Source organism: Carassius auratus, chromosome 5 (genome assembly GCF_003368295.1).
Source record: "Carassius auratus strain Wakin chromosome 5, ASM336829v1, whole genome shotgun sequence".
NCBI classification, from domain to species: Eukaryota; Metazoa; Chordata; class Actinopteri; order Cypriniformes; family Cyprinidae; genus Carassius; species Carassius auratus.
In genome coordinates, this window is record NC_039247.1 from 7,977,447 (window position 1) to 7,989,762 (window position 12,316).

The 12,316-nt window shown below is 31.3% G+C and overlaps 1 protein-coding gene across 2 annotated transcripts in view; it reads right to left on the minus strand.

Moving 5' to 3' along the window:
• The window catches only part of LOC113073292 (target of rapamycin complex 2 subunit MAPKAP1-like), a 29,655-nt gene that overhangs the window by 9,703 nt on the left and 7,636 nt on the right, over positions 1 to 12,316 (minus strand). For both annotated transcript variants that reach the window (XM_026246192.1, XM_026246185.1), the window contains exons 5-7: positions 11,777 to 11,949; positions 7,752 to 7,928; positions 3,388 to 3,497 (exon numbers count right to left, since the gene is read on the minus strand). In XM_026246192.1, coding sequence (XP_026101977.1) covers positions 3,388 to 3,497; positions 7,752 to 7,928; positions 11,777 to 11,949 — 460 coding nt within the window. The remainder of the gene's footprint in view (positions 1 to 3,387; positions 3,498 to 7,751; positions 7,929 to 11,776; positions 11,950 to 12,316) is intronic.

Sequence of the window (12,316 nt, forward strand, 5' to 3'; positions counted from 1 at the left end):
AAACTTTATTTTAGAAAATTAAAACTAATAAGCATTAAATTAACAGAAAATGATATATAAAAATAAATAAATGAATAAATAAATATGTATTATTTAAATATAAGAATCCGTTTAGTATGAATTTTAGTATGTTTTTATACTTTTAATTTATATTTTGAATTTTTGAATTTATATATCTGACCCTGGACCACGAAACCAGTTTTATGGGGTAAATTTTTCGAAATTTAGATGTATACATCAGCTGAAAGGTGAATAAATAATATTTTCATTGATTTATGGTTTATTAGGATCTGACAATATTTGGCAGAGATACAACTATTTGAAAATCTGGAATCTGAGGGTGCAAAAAATAAATAAATACTGAGAAAAATCACCTTTAAAGTTGTCCAAATGAATTCATTCAAATGCATATGTACAGTGGGTACGTAAAGTATTCAGACCCCTTACATTTTTCACTCTGTGTTATATTGCAGCCATTTACTGAAATCATTTAAGTTCTTTTTTTTCCCCTCATTAATGTACACACAGCACCAAATATTGACAGAAAAACACAGAATTGTTGACATTTTTGCACATTTCTTAAAAAAGAAAAACTGTGAGAACAGTGAACGGCTGGTGCAGAAGAGAGTGGACAGAGGATCTGATCGGTCTCTCGTCTCCAGCAGATAAATAATCAATCAATACTCATCTAAATGCAGATGAGAGCACGGTCCACACCATCTAACGTTTCTCTTCTGGACCAACTACCCCATCACATCCACTCAAAGTCTCTTCTGAGACACCTTCTTAGACTAAAAGAGAAACAATCACCTGAAAGATGGGATACTGGGCTGGGACAGGGCAATTCTCGAGGTTTATTTCTAATTAAATTCCCTCTGAGGGCTCTCCTGGACTGCTGTCAAATCAGTCTGTCTCTAATGAGGCTGTGCATCCGACAAAAGTCCTCTCAAACCACTGGAACTGAAGACACAGTTATAACCGAGTGTGCTCGTGCTTTTAAGGCCAAGCAGATCATTCTCTCTCCTTTTTCTCTCTCTTATTCTCGCCATCTTTGTTGTTTCTTATAAAAAAGCTGTCAAATACTTGCATGGTTTTAAGCAGAAAGAGATGCCATCAGATTGTGTTTCCAAACCAAAATAGCATCTAACACAGGCTCACGTTAGACTATTTGTGAACTTCAAAGTGCTAAATGGTTTGAAGTGAAAGGCAAATGTCATTGTGGTGGATTATCTTTAAAATGACTACAGACGGTTTAGCTGTACTAAAATAGCACATGTTGTTTTCATGTGAGGAAAGTCATTGAAATTTCAAGACTTGACTATTTTAAAAGAGACTATAAAATAGCATCTACAAATCAAAACCAAAGATATTCGCAAGATGGCTTAAATTGCTGAAATATATCATTTTTAAATACATAAAAAAATCTTTAATAACAATAATGATAGAAAATTCTATCTTGAGAATACTTTATTTTCCTTGCTCTGTCAAGTTCTAAAATGTTTGTGTGTGTGTATATCTATCTATCTATCTATCTATCTATATAATATAAAAAAATATTAAATTTATTAATTCATTTAGTATTAATAATAAAAAAATAAGCATAAAAAAACAAAACATTCTTGAATTCTGGAAATTATTTATCATTATTAAATTATGTTAACTGAACTGAAATTTATATAATTAAAATTAAAAAAAAATAAACATTAAAAAAAATTGTTATTAATTAATATAACATAATATAATGAAATTATAATGTAAACAATTAATAAAAATATACAATTATCTACTAAACATAAAAAATTACATTAAAAAAATCATGGAAAAATAAATAATATATTATTCATTTAATAATATTTATTTAAATTAATAAAAATATAATAAAAACAAAAAAATAATTTTAACAATTAATACACTTTTTTTTTTTTACTAAACGTAATAAATATTTACTTTTATTTCAACTAACTTATTTAACTAATATTTTAATATAATTCAAATTTATGTAACAAAGAAAAATATAAAAAATGTTTTAGAAAACAGGGTGTCTTGGATTCACAAAGGTTGAGATCTGCTGCTACAGACAGTCAGTTTGGTGTTGATGAAGAACCATGTGATCCATACTGATGAGGCTGTGTGGATCCACACAAGACAGAAGCGAAGACTACAGCCTCTTTAAACTGACAGCGCTAGCCTCCAGCGTCCTTACTAAAGCGAACCGCTCTCGCTGCAGGCCGTGACCTCAGTGTGTGGTAAATTCAGGAGAGATGAGGCTCCAGTGGCTCTCCACACGCCATCATTTTCACTGCGTTTCATCCATTTCCTCTCTAATATACTTTTGTTCCCGCACCATTGCTTTCCATTCTTTGTGTGCACTTCTCCGTCTCCGAGTCAGTCTGCGGCTCAATCTCCTCTCCTCACCTCTCTTATCTCACGCTGTCCCGGCTCATCACGGCCGTCAAAGGGGCGATCCCTTACCTGTGACTTTTAGTATTAAAGTCTCTGGTCTTATCAGATTCAGCCCTGTTCGGCGATGACAAATTAGGACGGCACATTGCCACGGATATTGGGCTAAATCACAGCAGACGGCTTCACTTACTTTCTAACTACATGCACAAAAAACTGTTCGAACGACAATTTCAAAGGCACCATTTGCTGAGCTCCTTCCAGCTTTTATTTTTATAAGTGCACTTATAATATTAGTCAAGGTTTCTTGCAAAAAAAAAAAAAATCCAGATTTTATCATGCTGATATGTATGCAAAGCACCAATTATATATATAAATATATAAAAATATATAATGCTAATAATATAAAATTAAGCTATGTAAATTATAAAGAAAATATGTATATATAATATATATTTAGATACTAAAATCTATAAAACATTATAAAAATAGAACTATTAAAATTATAAAATATAATTTAATATAAAATATTACATATATTATAATAATGTGTAATAAAAATATTTTTTTATATATATATATATATATATAATATATAATAATATTAATATATACATAAATATACAAACATAATAAAAATAACTAGTAAAAAATACAAAATATAATGAAATATAAATTAGTTTAATGTTGTCTCGACAACTATCTGAATTAAGATGAATTATTACAATTACAAAAACTGAAATAAAAATAGATTAAAGCTATAGAAATATTTAAAACAAATAAAAATAACAAAATAGATAAAATTGCCAAAACTTAAACTAGAATTAAAATGAAAACAACAACAACAACAACAACAACAACAAAAGGCCGAAACAAAATATGAATAAATACTATAATGGTATATAAAGAATACTAAAATAACAGTGCAATATAAAACACAGCCATCTGTTCACATGAAGTGAGACGTGAATCTTTGAGATGTCTCACCTGATCCTTTCTGGGAGCCCTTCCTCTTTTTGAGGGCCTTCTGCAGAATATCCTTCATGGTCACTTTCTGGCTGTCCACTGGGATCAGGGAGAAACCATGAGCGGCGTTTCTGTGTGTGAGGAAGAAATCAGTCAGTCATTATTAAAAAAATTCTTAACGTTTGCATTCAATATGAACTTCCTGTCTAAAAGAGCATCGGCACGGAGATCATGACCTTTGACCTCAGGACTGTGCTTCGAGTCTGAACCAATGGCTGAGCATATTAGATTCAAATAGATGAACTAATAAGGCACCAAATAATTAGCTTCATGATGGGTTTAATAGTATTTTAATGGTTTTCTTAGTTCAACCAGAGGAAACTAAATAAAACTACTGGATAAAATCTGCGCTTATGGCTGCAAAGAATAAATTATCATAGTGATAATGTGATCATACCATTATTATTGTAATATATCATTGTATTATGGAATAATGACCTCAAATGACCAAACCTTATTTAATGCCATAAAAGAAAATAGTTATTTTCTAATAAGTAGTGTTTTTAACTAAACAAAATACTACTAATAATAAAATAAAATAAAAAGTGTATATATTAATTTTTTTTAAGAAACATTGGTACAATTTAATAATTGAAAAAAAACAACGTATTTTATTTCAGTTAGTTGCCAACAGTCAAATTTTTGTTAAGTTACAGGTGGAATACTAAAATTACTAATACTAAAATTTAAATAAAATTAATGAAAACTAAAAGACATTTTCTATATGCAATAACTATTTTTTTTTAAGGTTTTAAAAAAAAATCAATAAAAATAATAGTGAAAATAAAACTGAAATTAAAATATTAATAATACTATAGTAGTATATAATTATATTAAAATAACACTACTACTATGTTTCATTAAGAGATTGAAACTACAGGAAATGAGTCGTCTGACTCAAAATTACTTATACTACAAACTACTTACTAAAATTAAAATAAAAACTAAAACTAAAATAACACCAAATAATGTCTCGCATTTTATTAAGATAATGATAAAAATGAAGTAAAATTGTTATATTGTAAAGTATTATTCCAAATTAAAAAAAGCTGTTTTCTATTTGCTTTTTAAAATTTGACGTCACGTAGCTTCCGTGTCCAAATGCTCCATCAGTTACCACGAGAAAACAACAAAAGGTGCTAATATAAACTCACAATGTGATAGAATACTAGCGAAAAAGTTATAATATCAACCTTTAACTCCATACCGAAGTCCCAGATAGGCAGACAATGAAAATATAAATATAAAAAGTTTTTATACTCCAGTTTTTAGTGTCACATGATCCATCAGAAATCATTCTAATATTTTCAGTTCTTGACTCAATAAGAAACATAACTTGTGGATCAGTAAGCGAATGTGTCATCTGACTGATTCACTCCATGATTAAAGAGAATCACTCTGGAATAACAGTATGGCGTTGCCAGTGAAAACAGAGCGGACACAATCGTATCAGAAGAAAGTCTTGCACACAGTATTGCACTCAGAAGTGGGTGGCTCGCTTTAAGAGTGCATCCTCAACACATGGGGCCGAGGGCCAGTCAACGAGTCAAACTTTGAGCACATGGACGCATCACTGTGATAGACTTGATCAACAGAACAACAACCCGAGGTCAAAACCAGAGAGCGCACACTTTCTGGACAGAGGACTCGCTTGTCCACTTCCATTTAGCAGTCCTGACCCGTCTGCCTCGGGCCAGGGCTTCTGACAGGCTTCACATCAGGCCGGGGATCCGGCAGAAGAGGTCGTCGGCCCCGATGGCTTACTGAGGGCCCACTGAGGGCCGAGCGCTGGCTCAGTTCTCGCCCAGGGTCCTGCAGTGCCACATCAGTGGTCCTCTCATGAAGGGAGCATGCAGCTGACCCAGAGAGCTCCGAATACCAGCCCACGGCTGAAAGCTGACGAATAAAGAACAAATAACTACAGACAAAGACACGTGAAACGCAATAAAAAAAATATAAGTGATAAGCAGCTTGCCCGAAAAAAAAAATTAAGCAAAATTTAAAATTCAAACCTTTGGAGTCTTTTTTATTTTTATTTATTAACTTCTTTTTTAAAAAAAAGTCTTTTTTGCTCACCAAGGCTGCATTTATATGAGCAAATTACCAAATCCTATTTAATTCCATAAATGTAAATCTATATGTTAAAGTATATATATACACACTTTAGCATATAGATTTACATTTATGGAATTAAATACGATTTAACTATATATATAACTATAGGAACATTTACATTATTTGACAAATTATTATTTATTATTATTTTTTATTTAGTATTACTAATACTAAAACTTAAATAAAATGAAAACTTAGTTTTTTTTAAATACTAAAATTAATATAAAAAATACAATAAAAATTAAAACCTAATATAAACATAAAAATTATTATATAAAAATATGTATATAATATTATATTATATTAATAAATACTATAGTAGTGTATAATTATAATAAAATAACACTTAAGCTTAAATCTACAGTAAAACAGTTTGCTATAGCAATATATTTAAGAATATAATTTATTCCTGTGACGTGCAGCTGGATTTTCAGCGTCATTAGTCTCCAGTCTTCAGAGTCACATGATCTTCAGAAATCATTCTAACGAGAAACATTTACAGTATTAATATGACTGTTAAAAATAGTTGCATTTTTGTGGAAACCATAATATATATTTTCAGAATATAAATTGAATTTCAAACAGAAATCTTTTGTAACATTATAAATGTTTTACTGTCACTTTTGATCAATTTAATGCATCCTTCTATTAGTCGTACTGACCTCAAACTTTAGAATAGTACTGTATATTGTTGCTTTTACAGTTGATATGATGATGAAGGAACAGTTGACATAACTGGGAAAACAAATCTCTCCAATCTGCTAAACGTCTCGTTATTTCCTAATAAAATGTCCATGATTATTTGTTAATAGGTGCTAATGTCACACAACCTAAGCAAGAAACACATTAACCAAACAGCTGATTAGACATCAGCCCAAATACACAGAAGACCAACAATTTGATTGAGAGCACACAAAACAAAGCTAAGAGTGTGATGGAGAGGCCTGTGGGGGAACTCCAACGAGTGCGTAAGACCTCATTCACTGAAGGGTTAAACAGTCAGATAATTCTCATAAGAACCTTATAAGAGGCTGTGCACCAAAACAAGCTTCTAGTGAATAAGCTGAATATTTAATGACGGTTAGAAAATGTGGGTTGTTGTACCCTTTGGACAAAAGTTTGGGATAGGTAAGCTTTTTATTTTTTTCTTAAAGATTCTCTTTTGCTCACCAAGGCTGCATTTATTTGGTCAAAAATACAGTGAAAACTGAAATAATGTGAAATATTTTTACAATCTAAAATAGTTTTTTTTTTTCCATTTGACTGTATTTTAAAATGTAATTTATATCTGTGATGCAAAACTGTATTTTCAGCATCATTCCTCCAGTCTTCAGTGTCACATGATCCTTCAGAAATCAGAATAATATGCCGTTTTTCTGCTAAAAAAAACATTTCTTATAATTTTCAATGTTGAAAACGGTTAACTTTAGATTCTCCGCTAAATAGAATGTAAAGAAAAAAATGCATTTATTTATAACTGAAATATTTCGTAATAATATAATGAATGTCTTTACTGTCACCTTTGATCAATTTAATGCATATCCATTTCTTTCAAAAATAAAATAGTGCGGACCCAAATGTTATATAGATATAGTTTATCAAAACAAAACTGTTACCAACCCATTTTACTTGAATTAGGTATAAATCACATCATGAGCGTAAATCAAAGAAATTTAGGTTTCCTGTTAACTTTAGATGCATTCATTCATTTACAGTGAAAACGAATATTCGTTTATTTAAAACGACGTTTAACGAGAAAGACGTTATTTCGTAATAATCACATTTTTGTCACCTTTTCTGAACAAGCTTATGTTTAGGCATCATGCACAACGTTACGTTGTATCTCAAGGTTTTCATTTAGATGAGAAAGTGTGTAAACAATCAAAAAAGTGAATAAGGTTCTAAAAGTAATTCCATTTTGTAACATCATTTAGTAAGATTCCAATGAATTCCAAGATTCCATTTAGTCAAAGTAATTCCAAACTTCACAAGGCAGACAACGACATTCTGTGATCAAACACAATCAACTTAACTTACTCTACAGCGCCAACAAGTGCTTTTAGTTAAAACTAACTTTTAGCTTGCGTGCTTAGGATGTATCATGGATTACCTGCATTTACAGCCAGCAAAGCTAAACATAGTAAAATTTGAATCGAATAATCAACTATTTGTGCACACCCCAAGTAATCAGAGTTAAGTAGCTTTCTTACATTCGAACAAAGAGTGACTGTTTGGGCCCCAGTCCAGGAGAGGAATACTTCTCAACCAGAGCCAGCGTGCTGAAGCCAAACTTGTGTATGGGCTCGTTGGAGTCCAGCGGAGGGAAATCTGTGTCCACCTCGCCGTCATCCTCAGCGATGTGGAGGCAGTAAGTGTTGACGTTTTCACTGTGGAGGTAAGAAAGGAGAAAATGAGAGAGAGATCAAACTGTTGTCAATGAAAGTTTGTTTCCTATTTCAATAAGGTAAAATCCTGTTTTCCTATTAGCTTGTTCTATTTTTAAGCAACTAAGCATATGAAAGGCTTGAGAGCAAGAGTGTTTCACTAGCATCTGTGATAAAAACAGATGTGCACAAACTGTAAACTGCATCTATCAGCACATGTGTGAATTAAAAAAGCCCTGCAGATCCTTAAAAAAATCTCAAATTTAAGGTTATAAAATATTTTAAATGGCATTCCAAACATCTCAATTATCATTTCAAGTCTTACATTTGTGTATGAAAAAACAGGGTTCACAATAAAAGCTAATGTGGTTATTATGTGATTAGTAAACTTCAAAAGTGTATGATTAAATGAGAGCTGCACATTTTGAAAGTAAAAACACTGCACTATTACGCGTTCTTCAGACTCGCAGTTTCAAAGCATTTCACAATCGATGAAAGCCAAGCATTTATGGCAAGCGACTGCTTAAGATCTAGTGTTGATGAATTATGATGTTTATATTGTAATACACTGTCTATAAGAGTACATCATTTTTCTCCATCTTTTATATGAACAGCTGGCAATAGTAAAGTTTAGACATTACAAAATAAGAGTCAAGGTGTAGTTCACACTTGTTTATAATTAGTATACTAATTTATATATAATATACTATATAAAACTAAATCATAGTAATTTGTTAATAATACAGAATAATATTATTTACTAATACCATTTACTAATATAAATTTAGTAAGGCATACAAAAAAAAACAAATTAAAGCAAATTAAACAAATTAAAAAACAATAAAATTTTTGTGAAGTTTAAAGAAATATGTAAAAAATATATATTTATAAATATATATTTTAATAAACTAAATAATTTTCTTGCAAATTACTTATTGAATCCCTTTATTAAAAAAATAAAATAATAATTTTCAAATTAGCATTGTGCTCCATGCATTGCGTTTTTTTTTTTTTAAGAAAAATTCTATAACAAGTATCATGCGTTTTAAATATTATTGTAATTTAATTAATAAATAATTAATACTGACATAACTTCTGACCATTAAATCAAAAAGTATTAATATAATTTCTCAAAACTACAAGTTACCCAAACCGCGACTTGTGTATTATTTAGTTTGTGTCTGTGTGAAAGTGTTTCTGAAGGACTGGTGATAAAGGCCAACGTCGCTCTCCCGACCCTTGACGAGAACAACATCACACAAAAGCACCCAGACACAATTTATGAGTCAGGGCATTTAGACAGGGGCTAGTCATTGAGGGTTTGTTGGGATGCAGCCTGGCACAGAATGAGTATCAATCAAAAGAGAAGCACTGGGAAGAGTTAACTTCATTGGTTTTCATGGTTAAATCTTTGGAGGAAGTAAGTAAACCAAGAAGATGCATCAACACAAGATGCATGTAGGGCTGCTGGTCTCATTGGAGTTGAACAAAAGGGCTTTATGACAAACCTGACAGTGACTATAAAAAAACAGATAAGAGGGAGTTGTTATGGAGAGGAATTGCAGTTCAAATAGGATTCGATGTGTACCGGGGTATTTCTGTTTTTCATTAAAAGCCATCTAATATCAGGGAGTGAGTTTGGGATTGGGTTCGAACACAAAATAAACTTTCCACTTTACAATAGTAATATATGGCTGTCATAATTTCTTCACATTAAACCAAACTTTTATTTTGGCAGTTTGTCATGAAGTCTTTTGATTTGCGGTGTGTATTTGAGGACTGTTTTTTTGAGGATCTTATTTTTTTCTGGATTGTGAATTCTATGATTTAACATAAAAATTGTCTAAAGAAATGAACTGACAAACTTCAACAACTTAATAAATATGTTATAATGTAATCAAAAAGAAAACAATTTGGAACAAAACATATTGGTCAAACAAAGTAGTATATTGTACAGGTTAAAACATGGAAATACTCTTCCTTAAAATTATTATTTAGCATGCAATCATAATAATTCCTGTTATCATTTATTTAACAAAAACCAAACCTTTATTCTGGCAGTTTGTCATGAAGACCTTGCAGTGTGAATCTTACAATAATTCAAGTCATGTGTCATCCTGACTCAATTTAATTTGTGATTGTGTCTGGATGATAATACCAGATGCAAAAGGGGTTCACGCTAATAAAATACTCAAAAACTGGATTGGCAGAACCATAGGAGAGAGGGATTTTTTTTGGGAAATTGTTGGCTCACCTTGACAGCGATCTGAACGTCTTGAAAGAATTGTTTCTGAATTCAAGAGGGGGCATCCCTTTACCTTGATCCTCACTCAAAAGCAGCTTTTTAGTAATGGCTAGAGCCGAACGGAGGTAGCCGACTCATTTAAACCCCACACAAGTCCCGCATCTCTTCCTCACTACAGCCTGACCCTCCTCCAGGGGGAAACACTCATTGATATGCCAATCAGGTCTCACATCAACCACCAAGACTGTCTGTGCGAGGCACCATGCTGCCCAAGAGGGAATCTTGCTTTTTTTTTCCTGGTCTCCTCTCTATTTTAATGGTCACCCTCTCCTCAATCTGACCGAAGTATAAATCTTCATATTGTACCAGGGAGAAAATTCCTGCACTATTCGGTCAGCAAACCTCGGAGACGTACTGAATGAGGAGATGAGAAAGAAACCCAGGGGATTCCCTGGCTTTGCTGGGAAAGGTCAAGACTGGCATTAACAGCAGAGGTAGATGGGAAAGGAATATAAATGCCTCTGGGAAGGATCATTACTCGGGGAGCAGCACTTTCCAAGCAGGTTGATAACAAACATATTTTATTTAAGGCACTGTAAACAAGTATACAGTAAGCAGGGATCGAGAGTGCGAGCACTTCACTTGCATTTGTGAATAAAAATAGATGTGTGCAAAATGTATTTAGGATACATGTGCGAATAAAAAGTAGGTTCCCACTGTTCTTTAAAGTATTTTTTTATTTCATAAGAAAATTATAATAATAACAATGGCATAACAAAAGTCTTATTTATAATTTTTAGAAGCCTTAAATTTGGAGCTGGAAATCAGGAATTGCTATATAGCTTAATGCAGTATTATTTTAAAAAAAACTTTGATATTTTGAATTAGGTTTTATTTTTATATTTTCTGCTTTCATTAAAATTGAATTTAAAGTTTTAGTAATTTTGTTTTTTTTTCTTCTCCAAAAAGTCTGTATAGTTTTTTTTTTTATTAGTTTTATTTCAGTACTTAGTATTTTCAAGTTTTCATTATTTTAGTACATTAAGTTAAAATAATTGAAAATAAATGTTTGCCTTGGCTATAAAAATACTAACTGAAATTCATTAAGTTTACGTTTTTAGATTTCATTTTAGTTAACTTTTTTTGTAACAAAAATTAGTTTTAGTTAACCATAATAATAGTATGATTATTAAAATTCAATAGGTGATGATTTAATTAAATAAAAATGTGAGGATTAAACAATTTTACATTCTTACATCCTAAATCTAAAACATTATCATTTTAATTGTGCATATCACAATTTACGCATAACATATTTTTTCTGTGTACACAAAATGCATCTGGCACTTAAGTCAATGTTTAAAATATAAATAGTTACATAATTATTAAATAAATACAGTTTACAAATATTTAGAAATTAAATGTATGCTCGTCTCTTTTTATTATGGAAAAACTTCGCTCAAGTATTTTATAGCGCTCCTAAATTTTCAAATTAGGAGAGTCAAGCCATGCACTCAGGATAACTTTAACACTTCAAGAACTGGATCACGTGGAGATATCAACATCTTATATAGGATGCATGTGTAAAAAGCTTTTTTCTACTAACGTGAGTTTGGGTTCGCGGCCCTCACTGGTGTACTGCCAGCAGATGAGCCCGATAAGATCGTGGACCCGAGCGTTGGCCATCGTGACCACCGTCATGGGGTGAAGCTTTTCTTGGGTCGACTGCATTGAGAGGTAGACGTCAATTTTTTTGGTTGCCGTTGTACCAACATGGCCCTGGAAAAGAAAAAGGAAAAGATACTGCAAAATTCAAAGCAAAAAGTAAGAAAATAGATTTAAAATTTATATTGAGCCTTGGTGCACACTCTGTAGGTGCAGGTTTGAATTTGGTTTGTGTCACGTTCTGACTTTATTAATGATCTTTATTCTCTAAATAATCTAGTTTTCTCTTAAACTGTCATTACAAGTAGCAAAAAAGCAATAAAAAAAAAAATCATACATTACATATTTTTATAATCTAAAAATCTATCTATCTACCCATCTATCTACATATATATTAGATATTTTTTAAATCATCTATGATATAAGTATATAATATATATGATATAAATATATAATAGATGATAAAAAAAAATCTAATAAT